Source organism: Hemiscyllium ocellatum, chromosome 24, assembly GCF_020745735.1.
Source record: "Hemiscyllium ocellatum isolate sHemOce1 chromosome 24, sHemOce1.pat.X.cur, whole genome shotgun sequence".
NCBI lineage: Eukaryota > Metazoa > Chordata > Chondrichthyes > Orectolobiformes > Hemiscylliidae > Hemiscyllium > Hemiscyllium ocellatum.
Window position 1 is genome coordinate 48,380,887 of NC_083424.1, and position 18,128 is coordinate 48,399,014.

At 38.9% G+C, this 18,128-nt stretch overlaps 1 protein-coding gene across 3 annotated transcripts in view; it reads left to right on the top strand.

Annotated features, from left to right (window-relative positions):
• The window catches only part of LOC132827187 (paxillin-like), a 161,671-nt gene that overhangs the window by 129,735 nt on the left and 13,808 nt on the right, over positions 1–18,128 (top strand). For all 3 annotated transcript variants that reach the window (XM_060843768.1, XM_060843767.1, XM_060843766.1), the window contains exons 5-7: positions 620–759; positions 3,927–4,128; positions 5,729–5,864. In XM_060843768.1, the coding sequence (XP_060699751.1) occupies positions 620–759; positions 3,927–4,128; positions 5,729–5,864 (478 nt within the window). The remainder of the gene's footprint in view (positions 1–619; positions 760–3,926; positions 4,129–5,728; positions 5,865–18,128) is intronic.

An 18,128-nucleotide genomic window follows, 5' to 3' on the forward strand; every position in this document is an offset into this window, starting at 1 on the left:
CAGAGAGATTGATGTTTGGGGAGACAAAGGTACCATTTGATGATATTTGGAATGTTTTGAAGGAGAGGAAAGAGTTAACAGGGATTCAGGGATGAAAGCTCTGAGAAGGCAGAGTCATGATTGTGAAGCAGTTTGTCTTTAACAGTGGGCTATGGGATGAATGGAACACCAAAGTCAGACAGATGAAAAAAATGGGCTGAAGGAAGTTGTAGAGACAGGACAGGATGACAGATGTGACATGGTTTTTAAACATAATACATCAGCTGATTTATTTATTGTCTGTTTGATACTGTAACTTGATACAGGCTTGTAAGTAACAACTTCACCATTTTGAAATTCTGGATCGTTCGCCTCAAAGAACGATACTGCCCTCCTGTGACTGTCATCTGTAGCTTTTTTGTGACCAATAATTTGAAATCATGCAGGGTTGATGTAGCTGATGAAAATGTGGCACATTTGTTTGATCTGTAATAAGTAATGAGATTAGACCACTCTAAGTTTATTCCCTGCAATATAGTCTCATGCCGGTCACAATACTGGGCAGTATCAGTGGTAAAGTATATCTGAGCCGTTTGAGCTTTCAAATAATAAACACTCTCTTTCTTTGTCACGTATGCAGTTTCCCCAACAAGACAAAGTCCTCAGAATCTTCACCAGTTGTCATGACCTCTGCTCTGGGCAGCAACCTCTCAGAACTGGATCGTCTCCTACTGGAACTGAATGTAGTGCAAAGCAACTCACCCAGCAACTTTGCAACCGGCAAGTATTTTCTGTAATGTATGAGGGTATCTTGACAGTTTTAAGCAGTATTTCAGTTTATTTTGTCCTGCTCTTTCAAAAGAATTTTGCATCAGTGCTGAGAATGAGAAAGAAATTTTCCTTTGTTCTGTTCATCTTATTTCTCCCCTCCCACTCTGACCTTCTATTTTACTATTGATGCCTCAAGGAATCTGGAAAAGAATATTAGTCCCATGAAAGTGTTTCATTATCAAGATGGTAATTTGGTAGGAAAATGTGATTCACTTGGAGGTGCAGAATCCTAACTACACTACGGTACCAAGGTGAATGGCAGCAGAGTATAGTGCCTACTGTGAACTTAAAATTCATTCTCTACTGTTTAACATAAGGCTGGGAGATTCTTTTGAGTATATGGAAAAAGTGCGAAATGGAAAGACCACTTTTAGAACTGAACAGATGCAATTTTCCCACTGGTGCATAGATCAATTGTGAGGTTGTAAATGTATTTGTAAGTATTATTGAGGGATAGTGTATGCTGTTTGCTTTGATGTATAGCTGTCAGTCTATATTTGCACTTAATCTATATTTATGTACCGCAGAAGGTCATGTAAAAGTCGATCTTATGTAAAAGGCAAAAGTGAGGACTGCAGATGCTGGAAACCAGAGTCCAGATTAGAGTGGTGCTGGAAAAGCACAGCAGATCAGGTAGCATTTGAGGAGCAGGAAAGTCGACGTTTCGGCCAAAAGGTTCCGAAACATCGACTTTCCTGCTCTTTGGATGCTGCCTGACCTGCTGTGCTTTTCTAGCACCACTCTGATCTTATGTAAAAGTCAGCCCCTAATTTTTGGCCAAAAAATCTTGTAGTTTCCATCTATTTCATGTAAACATCAACCCTTCTATAACACATCGTAAATCTCTTACAAAGGAAACTGCATGTTCCCATTAACCCACTTAAACGAAATCGCATTCATTCATTCATTCATGCCGGTAACTCTACTCATCGCTCTTTGTTTACTATATTGTGTCTCTATTCATTCATAATTCTACTTAGCCCACTTGGTTTAATACAGCACGTTTTGATTCATTCATACATTCAGACTGGTACTAAACCTATCAATATCACACATCCAAAAGTTGAATATCATTAAAAGGTTAATTATTTTGATTATGTCATTATATCTGAATACAAGTGAGATATATTGGCTACATATACCTTTTAATTCTTTGACAAATTTGATAATGTTGCTGAGTTCACTACATACAAGAGTAAATAGGAGTGCAATGGAAGAATTTGGCAGGGAAGTTCAAGATACTTTCACATTCAGAATTTAATAAATGTTTCATTTTAAATGTGCCGTTAAACCAGGCCATGACTATGTTGAACAATGTGATTTTGCAGGATTTCAATGAATCTTTGAGATGTTAAATTTTTGTACCGATACATATAAATAAAAGTTACTACCAGTAATTCATTCATGTTTCTCTTGCTTTTATCCAGTCATTACCTTTATTGTAATTCATTGTGTTTTTTTCTTCTTTGTCTGGGATTAGTTGAGAGATCCAATCAACTTCTGCTAATTAACAGTATTTTGAACTGCAGCATGAATTTCAGTTCCTCAAAACTAGTGCCCGTGTAATAATGGACCATATAAATTGAACCTTTAAAAATAGTCCAAAAAATTTGACTTTTACAGTATATACAGTAATGTTTGTTAATATAGAGTGTAATACTGATTATTGCTGAAATAAATAAATCTGACACTTCATATGGCTAATCTTGTTCAGTTATCCTTTGAGTCCTGTGCAGCCCCTGACTAGATCAGATGACCAAATCCTAGATTTTTCAAAGTTGACTAGTATACAGTGTGAAAATTGCCCCTGGAGAAATGTCTTACTGTTATTTGAAACGTCTCTTAGAGTAGCTGAAATTAACCAAGAAATTGTTCAATCAGCAATCTTTTTTATGCTTGATTTTGACAGTATTGCAGGGCACTAGCCAACTGTGCAATCATCCTTCCCCATATCATTAGATTTTAGAGAAATTGCAATGACTAGTGATTGAATTTTACTTCCCATGGCAGTACACTTCAATTGTGATTCCAGATCCTTATGGATCTGCTCTATTTGTTTGTTCAAACTTAAAATAACACTTTCTGATTACCACAGGGCATCCAGTTATGCCAACTTAGGGAGTAAGCAAGGTGAGGCCCAGCACATGTTGATAAGTAGTTGTTTTTGTTAAGGAGAAAGCTGGTTTTACATAATTTGAAACATTTAATCTCTGAATTAAAGATTGTTGCGAGGGAGAAGAGAGAGAATGTTGAGCCCTATTACAGATTTATCTATGTAATCTAGGTTGGTGCATCAAGGTGTGCTGCTTAATAAATGCAGTGTTTCAAATGAGACATTAAACCAATGCTCCATCTATTAGCCGAGTTGGCTGTAAATGATTCAATAGCTGTAAATGATTCCCATGTCCTTGTTGATATTTTTCTTTCAGTCAACAACAGTAGAAACAGATTATTTAGTAGTTTTATTCATTGAGTTGGAATACGTGGGAACGCCTAATGTGTGAATTATCTGCTACCTTTACCATCAATAGTAACTGTTATTGAGACGTGATCCATAAACTATAAAGCATTGTAGGATGTCCTGAAGAACTGAGATGTTATGTAAGTACAAGGTGTTTCGTTATCTGAGAGATGAGCAAGATTAAGAGAGGAGAAATTAAAATATTGCAGAGGTTAATGGCTTTGTGGTATTATGGCTAGACCATGAATCTGGGGCCCCAGGTTCAAATCCTGCTATGGCAGTTGGTGAAATATGAATTCAATGAAAAATATGGAATAAAGACTCTGATGACCATGAAACCAGGCTGATTGTTGGAAAATACATCTGGTGTACTCATGTCCTTTAGGGAAGGAAACTCCATCCTTACCTGGTCTGGGCCTGCAGCACTGTGGTAGACTCTTAACTGACCTCTGGGGACGGGCAATAAACGCTGGCCAAGCTCACATGCCCACATCCTGTGAATCAATATTTAAAGAAAAATCTTCAGGGGCAGCAACCATGAATCCAACTTAGGGGAACAGTCAGTAAAGTTAGATTCAAAGGTAGCTTTAAATGAAACTTGAGTTTAACAGAATTAAATAAGCTTAATTAAACTTTTTTGATTGTTGCTCTTCAGAGGAATCCAACCGCAGTTCCCATCATGCTCCAGTGACTGGCTCTCAATATACTGGTCAGGAAAATGGAACTCAAGTGGGGAAGAAGGTGCCTCCCCCAACAAAAGAAAAGCCCAAGAGAAATGGTAGTCGAGGAATTGAGGATGTGCGACCCAGTGTGGAAAGCTTATTGGATGAACTGGAGAGCTCAGTTCCCAGTCCAAGGTATGTATATGTAGTTGTCCTTCAGTTAATCAAGCCTTGCTTCTCCTGCTATTCGACTGAAAGATCTGTAGGTGTAATCTTGGCTGTCTCTATCGCATTGCTCTTTCTCTTCCTCTCAGATTCTTGCAGACTGCCTGTTTGAAGGGTTTAGGGTCTAAGCAACACTCTTGTGGCTTCTATGCTCTGTTTTTCTCTCAAAGTTCATCTCCATGGTAATGTGAATTATTTGGGCCTTGTATCCCTGTAGAAATTTTGATTTGATTATCTTCAAAACCTCCTCTATCTAGGAACTAAATAGAGAATTTAACGTTTATAAAACCTGACATTTCTTGCATATCCATACAACACTGGAGCCTGCCTAAAATCAGGACAAATATTCTTTCCATTGTACAAAGCTGTGAACATGTTCCACTGCCTTGCCTGTAAAATAACTTGGGCCTCTCTGTTGCTGTAGCAACCAAGCCACCCAGGCTTCTTGTTAAGTAGAATTTGGAGTAGGTCACATGATCCCCTTTGCCACTGCATTTTATCTTAAAATTCATCCAACTGCAAAACATCATCAGCTTATAAACTTCATATTTGTAACACAGTTTCATGAGAACACACAAACAGCTTGTAATCTTAAGGAAGTTCACATTACCTCATGCTCAAGAAATGCTCTGTATTATCCAATTTCTTTTTGAAAATGACTTAGGCTTTCCTGTCTCCAGCTGAGCACACCTGCAGCCTGCACCCCAGCACTTAGCCTCTCCATTATCCAAAGTTATTTGTTCCAATGAACAAGATTTCAGCAGCATCTCCCTCTTCATTCACTCCCATTTTGTTTTCTCTTTTATAGTAAACCCCTTAACCCATAATAGTAGCAAAGTATTGGGAGCTAGAGATCCAAAATACCAATAGAAAGTGCTGGAGAACCTTAGTAGCTCTGGTAGCATCTGTGCAGAGAAAGACAAAGTTAGCACTTTGAGTCCAATGTGACTCTGCTGAAGGTCCAAAGAGGAGATATTTTGAACTCAGCATTAATTTTGTATGTCTCTCTCTGTAGATGTTTCCCAACCTGTTGAATTTGTATTTCCTCAAGTTACTATCATTGCCACATCCACTGACTTTACTTTATAATCTTCTTGAAGATTGATGTTTTATACTTCTATTCCTATGCATACTGATCTGAATTTTCCTTCATTAGCATTCCCTCTTCCCTCTCCAACTCTCGCTTCCTACCTATACTCTGTGACATCCTCTTTCATTATTATTATCTTTCAGCCTCCTGCTTCACCTCATTTTTGCCTTTTGTGCTCTGTCTCATCCTTTCCTGTGTTCCGTTATTAGTTCCATTATTTCGCACTATTTAACCTGCTGACCATGAAGATTTCATAGTTCGTTTTGACTGGCTGCATTTGACATCATAAATAACAGACTAATTCTAAAGAGAATTATTTGTGTACCTGATTGGGAATATATAATTTTTGATTAACATTGAATTGAATCAATGCAGAGTATTTGCATACAGGCAGTAAAATGGATTTCAACTCCGGCACTGCACACAAGTGTGGCGTGTTGTAGTTACGGATGATGCTGACTAGTTTGGTCTCGTTTTCAGTCCTGCAACAGCTGTGTCTCCTGTGGAAGGACCACCCTCTCAGCGTGACACTCCTACTCAACAACAGGCCCGCATTTCTGCATCCTCAGCAACTCGTGAGCTCGATGAGTTGATGGAATCCCTCTCTGTTTTCAATGTGAGTGTAACTGGATTCCTGTCTTCCTAACTCCAGTATCTAAGGTGCAAAAGCCAAGCAAAAATGTTTGTTACCTAGCTGGCCTGAGAATAGTGTGTATGCTGTTTGAAGTGGTGAAAATGCAGGGAGGTGTAACCTGCAATAAGCATCTGTTACTTATCAAGATAGAGGGGATGTGCTTAGTTTAAAAAACATTGTAAATTACTTTTGAACTTGAGAAAGAGTATTTGAACCTACTTTATAAACACAGTTTTGGTAGTTATTTACTGGACTAAAACTTTACTTGGAGATCTCTCTGTAAGTAGTCAAGAATGGGTCATCTCCATCTTGCTGAAGCGGTTGTGTAAGATATGACTGCTTAATTCAAATAATTGTTAACTATAGCATAACTGGAGTTGGTTTAGAGGATTGTAACTTTTTTTTGAGAAGCCTGAGAGTTAGTGTTGTTGGAAGATATACGTTGGATGAATTTTTTAAGAATTTGAATTGATTTATCCTTGAATTATCTACTAATCTAATCTGTAGATTATGACAATAATCATTCAGTACATCATTTTGCATGGAATAATTGTTTTGGATAATAGTATTCCAGGTAGGCTTGTAGGAAAGAGATGGCACCCAGGATTCGCGAAGTGGATTGTACGAGATTTATGGAAAATACAGCACCAAAAGGGGCATAAGAAGCAGTGTTGTGGATACAGTGTTGTGTTTTATTCTGTTTTGTGGGATGGAGTGTGAACCATGGGCAGGGCACAGACATATAAAGGTCAGATGTGAGGTATGTAACCAATATAATTTTCAGATAGGGCACAAAATATTGGGGGAATAAATGGAATTTGAGACATTAGAAGAATGCAACGTATGACATGCTTGATGTGTTGAGGAATAAATGGCATATAAAATACTGGGGAACCCACTGCAAGGTGAACCGTTAGAAGAACAGATGGGACTTTGGGTGTCTTGGAGTTGTCACAGGTTGAGTGGAATGCGATGTCTTTCAGCAGGGGACAGGTAAAGGCAGGAGTGCATCATTAAAATCATCTTCATTCATTTTCTTTATTGTTGTCCAATTTACTTTTTCTCCCCCTGTTCTTTCTGTTGCTCTCCTTTCCTCAATTTAGGCTGGTACTGTAAGTGTTGAACCAGAGGAGAAGCAAGAAACCTCAGCTTCAGATGCCCTGCTAGTGTCTGCTGCTGCCCAGCCTGTCATTAAGCCATCAACAGCTAGGGTGTTGATGTCCATGTCTTGCAATTCCCAATTTATGCTCAATAACACAGCTTTGCCCTCACCACTTTCACGAACACCCAGTCCACTAGAGCTGCTGCACATTGATGAGGACCTAAGCACTTTGCACCCATCTGCTTCCACATTACTCAATCCTACCACTTCATTGCTCAACCATCTAGACCTTCAACCATCTGTCTTTTGCGCAGTGAGTTCACCTAATGCAGATGCGGTTTCAAAACCAGGCACTGATGTTTCTCTGTTAGTGATGCCACCCATTTCAGAATCTTCTGAATCAGGCAAGACCAGCCTCAGGGATATGAAGATAGTGGAAACTGAGAAAAAACCTGGGAGCCAGATGAATACCACAGATGTGAAAGAAAAAGTTAGATCAAGTTCTTCAAATGTTGCTGAAACAGAGAGGCCTGTGTCCAAACTACTGACCTTGAGCAGTGAACAACAGGAGATTGCTCCATCCTTGATTAGTGATTTTGGTGAAATGAATGAAGCTATTGATAAACTGTTGGCTTTGTATCCTGAGGCTGTGTCAGAACAACATGTGGAGACTAATCAAGAGGTCCTTGAAGCGAAGGTGGTGTCAATGGAGAGAGCATCGGTGTGTCCAAATACGATGGAACTTTCCACCTTGAAAATGGAGGTCACTAGCAAACCACAGTATCAACAAAGTATCACAGATAGATCCAAACTTGGAGGAAAAGATTCTACAAAGTTCCTCAGCATAAACAAGTCGTATGGAAAGTCTGTACTGCAGGCAGCACAGCAGCAACCAAAACAAAGAGAGATGGAACTAGAACGAAGTGGTGTGTATCATTGCTCACCGCATCTTCGATCCAATGAGGGTGCACAAGAGAAGCAATTTGATTTACCTCCAGTTCAAATACTGACAGTGGAACGGATTTCTGCTTCTAGTCAGGCAGGCGGAAAGTTTAAATGTGGAATGTTTTACAGAGATTTTTTGCATGAATTTCTGCATGGTCAGAATAGTGCGAGACAATGGACATTATATTTTTGCAGAACTTAAAGCACTTAACATTGTTCCGATCACAGCCAATGCTAACTTTGTTTTAATGACTTTACTAGTATTGGGGTGCTTTGTGGATGTATTAATAAGGTGAGCTTTACTTACCATACTTTCCAAATCGCAAACTCTCAAAAACACTAAAGTCAGTCTAATTTTGTGTGTCCCCTCGTTGGGATAGAGCTCTCTGTGCCACCTACATATGTGGGATACAGACAATGGACTATATCTCAAACGTGTGGAAAATCATTTGCATCTCTGATCATCCAATGGGTTTTATACTTGAAGGCTTGCCAGGCAGGTAGTTACCCTGGTATGCAGTGCATTTAACAAAGAGGACTAGATCTTAGGAGGTATAATGACATCAAAGACCACTTTGTCGTGGGATTTGAGAGATGCATTTGATTCTACACTTAAATTAATCTCAGAACTGGTTTCCATACCATTATTCTGTTGAAATTGTGCATACCTTGTCTGGATTCGGTTGAATTGGTTATTATCAAGTCAATTAAACAGGAAATTGGCACACAGACATGAGGATTTAAATTTGAGCCACTCTGCCTAGGCTTACAAGGGTAAAGCTTTAATTGTTGTCAAATGTGCACGTCCATTTCTTCAACTTGGTAGGAGTTTGGATTGTTTTGGTACATCAAGGTAAGTGTTGCACGTGGCAACATGTAAAGGCTACATGGTAAATATACTGAGTATGAGTGCTAAGTTTGAAGAGTGTATCTGTGTAACTTGAAGGATTGTGGTTTCACTGTGCAATGTTCCCTATGGTGCAGATGAAATCTCTCATTGAAAGGACAAAGCATTCTTCAAATGTACACCCGATGAATCGAGAGGAGGTACCACGCCGCAAATTTGGGCCTGTTATATTTAATAAGAACGTGTCTCAGGATAGGCTTATTGAGGAACTGCATGGCAGACTGGGAATCGAAAAGAAGGAGCCCAAGAATAGAAAAGTGGATGACTGGCTTACTGAAGGGTTGGTCATCACTTCAAAACCTGTAAGGAAACATGAGGAGGGAACTCATGTGGTTGAGAAGGTAGTTAGAAGAATGCATGAAAAATTATTACAAAGAAATGCATGAAACCAGGTTTAATGCTTTGAGAAAATTGATATTGTCTTGTGCATGGACTGCTCAACAATTTGTTGCAATTCTGATTGAGCCGTGAACTCATTAGTTTTCTGTGCATTTGTTTGTACAACCATGTATAGGGTTTTCTGCTTGATCAGCTGCTAGTTTTGTTGTGTATTTAGCTGTAGTTGGATGAGGTGATGGTGTCCATCCAAAGGAAAGTATATAAAGCAACTGAGGCACAGATCAAATGAATGTAATTGCTGTAATTGCAAATGCTTGGTGTCGACTGAAGCAACTTTCGATGATAACTTCCCCCAAGCCAAATGTACAAAAAATTGTAGAACATGCTTTTCTGCCTTTGCAGTGTTCTCTGTGGGAGATTTGTAGGTTTGGTTTTAAAGTACAGTTTTATTTTTGTCACTGTGATCTACGTATAACTCTTAATTCTATGGTTTTTTTTGTAGCGCTCCTATGAGCTCAGTTGTTTCTACTTAATGCTAACCAGATTGTAAATAGTGCAAAAGAATTTAATCAATGTTGCTTGTTTTCAGTAGTGTTTGCAATTTATTTTTTTATCAAACCCATGCCTTGCTCAGTTTTTGATATTTACTATAAGGCTAAGACTAACCTGTGTTTGCAAGTGGCATAGCTGAAGGTTCTTTAAGACCTGTTTGCTTAAGAAAATGCTCGTAACTTAGCTCAACATGACTGATATAATGGTAGGCATTACTGCAGTTGTATGTTCAGTATTCGTTAAATACTGCGGAGCTCTGTTTTTCATAAACATGTTGTCAAAAAGCTTGAAGCATGGTGCAAGTTGGCTTGAAATGTATGAAATTATCCCTTAATCTATATCTATTTCTTGGTACTAAAGCTGTGTGTTTCTCTCCAGATAATAATTACTCCAGAACCCCCTCCTTCTTCGAAGGGTTCCACTCCATCACCCCATTCCGTTTCACCTTCACCCCCAGTCAAACAAGATAAAAGAAAGAGCGAACTTCCGAAAGTTTCTCTGCTATCTCCTCCCTTTGTACCTTCCCCACCCTTTCCTCCTTTGCCTTCCCCACCCCCTCCCCCTGTGTCATCCTCACTTCCTCCCACTGTACCTTCTCCACCTCCTCTCCCTTTGCCATCCCAACAATCTTCTAACCCATTGACCTCCATCCTCCCAGGATCTCAGCCTGCACCTCAGCAGAATAGTTCATTTGATGAATATCAGAAGCCACCTGTCCTTTCAACATTACCACCTACTTCGTTAAGCCCTTTACAGTCCACTTCAACACAAGAAAGGCATCCACGTTCCTTTTCTCTACCTGTAGTACAGACCACTGCTGTCCAGGTTGAGCCGCAATCATCTACACCCACTAGAGCCATGGTGTCAATAGCCTGTCAGACCGATGACAGTAGCAGTGATGGAGACAGTCTGCAGTTTCAACCACAGGCATGGAAGTATTTTATCTTTCATGATTACAGATATTTCTTAATATCATTGGATTAATTAAGATTTCTCAAAGGTTCAGCTTCAGTTTAATTTTCCTTCTAGTGTATTTCATTTACTCTGGAGGTATACAGTTTGATTTCTTAATGTGTATATAGCTTCAGAAATGTGCTGATGTCTAGAATTATTCTATACATATGAACATTATACTATAATTGTAATTAGGCATTAAAACTTTTGATCCATTTTGATGGTAACTAGTCTCTATTATCCAGATTACTATATCTGTGATGGCTGCAGTAGTTAGGATGATGAAGTTTAGAGTGTTCTATCTTTTTAGAAATGCCACTTTGTTATGTTTGGGTGAATCTTTGAGCAGTCTACTCAGTCTGGAAGTTAAGTCATTTAGGAAGTTCAAGACACAGATTTCCAGTTACTATCGGGATGTGGGGATAGTGCAGAAATTGGGAATGAGACAGATGATCAGCCAGAGTGGCAGAGCAGGCTTGAAGGGTTGAACTGTCTACTACTCCTATGATCCCATGTTCCCAGCCAGATCTTGTAGAATTATCAAAATATTACCAATGTTGGCTAGAAAGTGTACAAATGTTGGGGGAAGAGCAAGGCAGTAACTAAACAGAAATTGCTTGTTTGACTTTGAAATTACCTAAACAATAAACATTGTGTACAGTGTGTTACTACACTTTATAACATTTGTTCCCTGTTTATTACTGAGTCAACTAATTTTCTAATTCACATCAATGATTTGCAGTCAGAAGCTAATGTGCAAATTGGCCAAATTTGCAGCTAATACTAAAGGGACCATAATACTAACAAATGACTCTTCGTATTGACTCTGAACTAGCATTTTACTGAAGGTCACAGTAAATGTAAGAAGTAACATAGTGACATCAGGATGCAAGTTATTGAATTCAAGCAGTAACATGAATTTTCATATTAGCTGACATGAAGGCTGAGTCTTAAAAAGCACCCTTTATTTTTGAAATCATTGTTTGGTATAAGAATCGATCACTGTTTAAAGTTTCACTTTTAAATATAAGTAGTAGGAATGTATTATTTGACTGAGATTCTATTTGCTTATTAAATTGCTTATTTCAGAAATTTAACTGACACAATGCCAACAGCATTAAAATTTCGGGTCCAGTGACCCTTTCTCAGAACTGAAGAACAGTTACTGGACCTGAAACATTAACTCTGATTTCTCTCCACAGATGCTGCTGAGATTTTCCAGCAATTTCTGGTTTGTTTATGATCTCCAGCATCTGTAGTGCTTTCTGTTTACAATGCCAACAGCGACATTTGTTTCTGTAAGGTTAAGAAATTGAATGGCGGTGAAATTTTACTCTCATGGGATTTGTAAACTTGGCCTTTCCCAATTTATTGCAATTTCCATTTTCTCTTTATAGGTGAATGCAAACTTTGAATCTTTGTCACTCACTTCACCTTCATCCTTTGAGAAGGCAGGGTATCTTTTTCAAATTCAGCATGTTCTGTTCTATGCACGCGCTTTGAATTATAAATTTAGAGTCAGCTACTGGCTGTTCAATATACAATGCTGAACTGTATTAAATATTGGATGTGAGCATAAAGGGGATGCTGAAGATAATGGAATCTATTTTCAAAGGAATTACTTGAGGTTTTAAATATGTCTGCATAGTGCTGCCCCGTTGGTTGAATACTGTACTAACTGTAGTTAAAATAAGTTTCAAATTGAGAACTATTCTATCCTTGTAAAATGTTCCAGGTTTTAGAAACTTGCTCTGTAACCATGAAATCATTGCTGCACAATTCCACTGCATTTAGAAATTTCTAAATTCTATGTAGAAATAGATATTCTTTTGGATGCAACTTGCAGTAATCTTGGGCCCTCTGTTTCCAATATAATTCACTAACCGCTAACATAAAAACAAAAGTGCTAGAAATATTCAGTAGGTGCGGCATCATCTATGGACAGAGAAACAAAGCGTTTCAGGTTTTTTCTTGTTCTGATTGGTCATTGATTTAAAATGTTTCTCTCTCTTCCGATGTGACCCAAATTGCTAAATATTTACAGCATTTTCTGTTTTTATTTCAGATCTCAAGTGTTTGCAATGCTTGGCTTTTGTATTTAATAACAGCTGCCTGAATAACCCAACAACTGTCTGCGTAATCAAGCAGCTGTCAGGGAAACTGCATTTCTGTCTAGTGACTAGGCAGGTTGACTAAATAACATCACACATTGAATAAGTCATTCTGTAGAACTAAGAGTACAAACTCTGAAATGCACACTGAGTAGCAAATACAGGATGCAGATTAAGTTGTATCTCACACTGTGTGTGAAGATGAAATTTCAAGTTGGGTGGTGTGCCTGTGTAACTTGTTTCTGAAGGAAATTAATAAAGTCATGGATTGTGTTAGGTTAAATCAGAAAGTATTTTCAGATATCGATTGAATTTCAAAATCCTTGACATTACAAGGAAAAGTGTGTAATTCATAATCCAAGAATGTTAGTACTTGGGTCCTGTGAAAGAATGTGCAGGCGCCAGCTTGTGCTCCCATGAGGAGGTTCAATAATTCATCAACTTAACTAACATCTTCCACCCTGTCCTCAGGTTCACCTGGACCGTCTTGGACACCTCTCTTCCCTTCCTAGACCACTCCATCTCCATTGTGGGCGACCGACTCAACACGGACATCCACCTGGACTACACCTCCTCCCACCTTGCCTCCTGTTAAAAACGCTATGCCTTATTCCCAATTACTCTGCCTCCGCCGCATCTGCTCCCAAGAGGACCAGTTCTACCATAGAACATCCCAGATGGCATACATTGCATCATCCACCACCTTCAAACGGACCCCAACACCAGGGAGATATTTCCCTCCCCACCCCTATCTGTGTTCCAGAGAGACCATTCCCTCCACGACTCCCTTGTTGCCCTTCACCAGCCCACCCTCCACTCCCGGTACCTTCCCCACCACTGCAAGAAGTGCAAAACCTGCACCCACGCCTCCCCCCTTACTTCCATCCAGGGCCCCAAAGGATCCTTCCACATCTGACACAGATTTACCTGTATTTCCACAGATGTCATCTACTGTGTCCATTGCTCCCGATGTAGTTTCCTCTATATTGGGGAGACAGGATACCAACTTGTGGAACATCCCAGGGAACATCTCTGGGAATCATGCACTAACCAACCCCACCGCCCTGTGGCTGAGCACTTTAACTACCTCTCTCACACTGCCAAGGACATGCAAATCCTGGGCCGCTGCCTCTGCCAAACCCTACACCAATCAAATGAGATCAATGTGGATTTCACCAGTTCCCTCATTCCCACCCATCCCCCATATCTCAGATCCAACCTTTCAACTTGGTGCTGCCCTTTTGAACTTTCATATCCGTACATCTTCCTTCCCACCTATCCACTCCACCCTCCTCTCCAACCTATCACCATCACCCCACCTTCATCTACCTATCACATTGCCAGCTACCTTTCACCTAGCTCCATCCCCTCCCATTTACCTCTCAGCCCCCTTTGGCCTCAAGCCTCATTCTTGATGAAGGGCGTATGCTCAATGTCCTCGGGTGCTGGCTGACCAGCTGTGCTTTTCTTGCATCACACTCTTAGACTTTGTAGTATGTCATGGTTGTTACATGGAAATCTCCACAGGAGAAAAAGCACGATACAAAACAGTGGAGTTTAAATTTTGAAGTTTCAAAAGAGAATGCATTCATTAATTAGGTAGAGGAAAGTGAAAAAGGCTGGCAGAGTTTGAGATTGAGAGAAATCACTGAGTCAAACATGAGCTTATTAGTGTAAGTTGTTCACGCAGAGGGTGGTACGTGTATGGAATGAGCTGCCAGAAGAAGTGTGGAGGTTAAGTACAATTGCAACATTTAAAAGACATCTGGATGGGTATATGAATAGGAAGGGTTTGGAGAGATATGGGCAAGGTGCTGGCAGGTGGGATGAGATTAGGTTGGGATATCTGGTCGGCATGGGTGAGTTGGACTGAAGGGTTTGTTTCCATGCTGTGCATCACTATAACTCTAAGAGCTTTTTCAAAATGGGAATTGTATCCAAATCTTGGATAGTCTTAAGCTTTAAAGGAAGGTTAAAATTGTTTAGGAGAGAATATTTTGAGCTAAACAGAAAGCCAAACTTTTTGTAGCTGATTAAAAAATTTCTATGTCAATGCATTTTAAACAGACGTATTATATACTTTTTAATCCAGCCATGCTAAAGATGAAAGTTGGTGATTGTTGAGTAGTTTACTTAGTAGCTATTTACTACATTGTGAATAGTCACTATCAGTAGCACGGTGTCAAGTTCTTGTGTCAACTTGTTGGAACTGGCATTACGCAATTCTGGTGGAAGCTGTTTTTCCTTCCAGGTTTTTTTTTGCATCACCTTACAATTGCAGATATTTTGGGCATAGTTTGCTCCATAGCTGGAAAGAGCCAAAGGACGTTCTATCCAAACATAATGTGCTGAAAATTGGACAGAAGGAGATCCCAATCAGCTCCCTTCATTTCAATGAACAAAAATGCAGTTTTTTAGAAAAAATGATAGGGCAGAAGTCTATCATTTTATGGAGTATTGTGCCTTGTCAACACCAAGAAATATTACATGCTGTCACTGGAGCAATATACAGCGTTTTCCAGCACTGTTTACCTTGAATGAGTAATCTAGCAGGCTTGGTTAATAAACTAGTTCGTACACTTCATAGCTGGTTATCAATTATGGAGCTTAACTAGGCCATAAAATAAAATTTCCTTTTGTGATGGATGCACTACTGATCTTTCAATATATTTTGCATGTTTGATTTTCACTCTATACTGCTATAGCAGCTTTATTTTAATTTCTTTTATCCTGTCTGTTTCATTTCTGTCTCCTGTTGATCCGTTTCTAGCCAGTCAACACAGGCCGTGCTACCAACAAGCCGTATTCTCCATCCCATAAAGGAGATCCTGTGGTTCGGGCAGATCCATTTGCCCTTCCCCCCCGCCCAGCCCCTCCCTCAATGTATGGACGACAGCAAAAACCAAATGTAAATGTGTGTATATGCGAGAACATGATTTTTAAAAAGAAACAGTGAATGTAGACTAATATCCACAAAGCTTAATTTATTATCTTTTCATAATAGTTTTTAAAATTTAATATTTTAATAATTGTGTAGGGCTGTTAAGTCAAATGTTGCAACACAGGTTATGAGTGTTATTGTTGACACTTAATTTAGGAATTCTTGTGACATTAGCTTGTGAAAATGATGACTAGCTTTTTGGATGTCAGCTGAATGATCAGAAATTTTCTTCAATTATTTCAATCTCCAGGTTAGAGAGAGTACTTTCACTTGGCTGTAGTTGGATTACTTGAATTCTTTCATTACGTCAAGGCTGTTACATCAGAAGAAAGTTAGCTAAGCATGTTAAAAGGTGGTAATTCAGCAGAAGGCTGGGGAATTCCTTTGATGTTATTTGCTGTGAAAAATATCTAATAAAGAAGTGCTAGGCATCCAGCAACAAAATGTTACTTGCATTTAATCAAGACTCAATCTCTACCAGTATCTTTCTGAAGATAACTCTCCAAAATACTGAACTACCATACAGCAGATGATGACTGTGTGTCTGTTATTTACTGAAAAATGGATTATCTGCATTCTGATACATTTGCAGAAATGCTATGAAGATTAGTGAAAGAAAGAAGTAAATAATGTTACAAATGGACAATATCACTGCCTTTTCAATGACTGGGTCGCTCTATTTTATTGGAGCTACTTAACCACTCTGTGGAAACTGGGAAACCCCTGCCATATAATAGCATACCTTTGAAATCAAGAAATGCATTAAATCATTATATTGGCTAGTGGACATAAAAGTAACTTAGGTACATAGAACAGAAGGTTTATCAAAGTCATCTTTGAAAATGTTGTAAAATAAGTATTCAGATGACTTTTTTAGTAATTTAGTTAATCACTGAAATTATACTATCTAGCTTAATGAATGGGACAGAGTTGTGATGTGTCTTCTGTTAATAAATGTGAGATTCTTCCTTCATTCATTGTCGTACAACACTGAAGTATAGGTAACATAAATGCTGATTACTTCTCCTGTAAGACCTTCTTAAAAATTAGAACTCATGTCCTGCTCTTCTATCTTTTGAAATTTGCTTTTTATGTAATGTTATTTCTTGGCCAGATTCTTCACTAATTAGCTTTCCAGCTCTTGGTGGTGTGTGCATTACAGATCTGTCTGATGTCCACTGACAAAGCGCTGAGCTGTAACAAGGGACTGGGGGGGGGAGGATTTCAATGGAGCACGTGTCTGTCACTGTAACATAATTGAGGCAACATCTTAAAAAGTTGTTCGTGACAAGCAAGAGAAGAAAAGTGTCATTGCGTCTTAAAGTCATACAGCACAGAAGCAGACCCTTCAGTCCAACTCGTCCATGCTGACCAAGTTTCCCAAAATATACTAGTCCTGTTTGCCTGCATTTGGTCCATATTGCTCTAAGTCTTTCCTATTCATTTACCTGTCCAAGCATCTTTTAAATGTTAAAACTATACTTACGTCTACCACTTCCTCTGGCAGTTCATGCCATATACGAACCATCCTCTGTGAAAAAGTTTCCCCTTAGGTTCCTTTTAAGTCATTCTCCTCTCACCTTAAAAGTATGCCTCCTTGTTTTAGATTCCCCCATCCTAGAGAAAAGACATTTGTTATTCACTTTATCTTTGCCCCTCATGATTTTATAAACGTATTAGGTCACCCTCAACCTCCTAAGCTTTAGTGACTAAAGTCCCAGCCTATGCAACAAGTCATTATAACACAAACCCTCTAGTGCCAGCAACATCTTGGTAAATCTTTTTTGAAATCTCTTCAATTTAATAGTATCCTTCCTATAGCAGAGTAACCAAAACTGTATGCAGTTCTCCAAAAGTGGCCTCACCAATATCCTGTACAACCTCAACATGATGTTCCAATTCCTGTAATTTGTACTCTGAGCAATGAATGCAAGCATGAAGGAGGGGAGAGAAACTCTTGCTTTTAAATGGATATAAAATTAAATCAGTAATCTTCTGGTTACTCTGTCCTTGCCATCTGCTTTGGCTATATCCCCATGTTCAACTTCATCCAAGTTCTGCAGTGAGGAAATAAGGTAGGTATTCCACAGACTTTAGCTTTGATGCTGGACGTTCTGGAAATTCTAAAGATACTTAATCAGTCTAGCCTCTTTGAGAACACTTTTTCTGTACCCAGTGTGTCTTAGAAGCACTTTCTGCATTTTCAGTTTGTAACTTTTCAGACCCTGTTTTAAAACGGGGTTAATTTATTATTTTCAGAGTGAATGGTTCATTTTAAAACACATTTTAATGTCAATATTTTATCCATCTTATAGACTGTGATTCATGGCACACACAATATATGAATTGGAGATGCCAGTACTGGACTGGGGTGTACAAAGTTAAAAATCACACA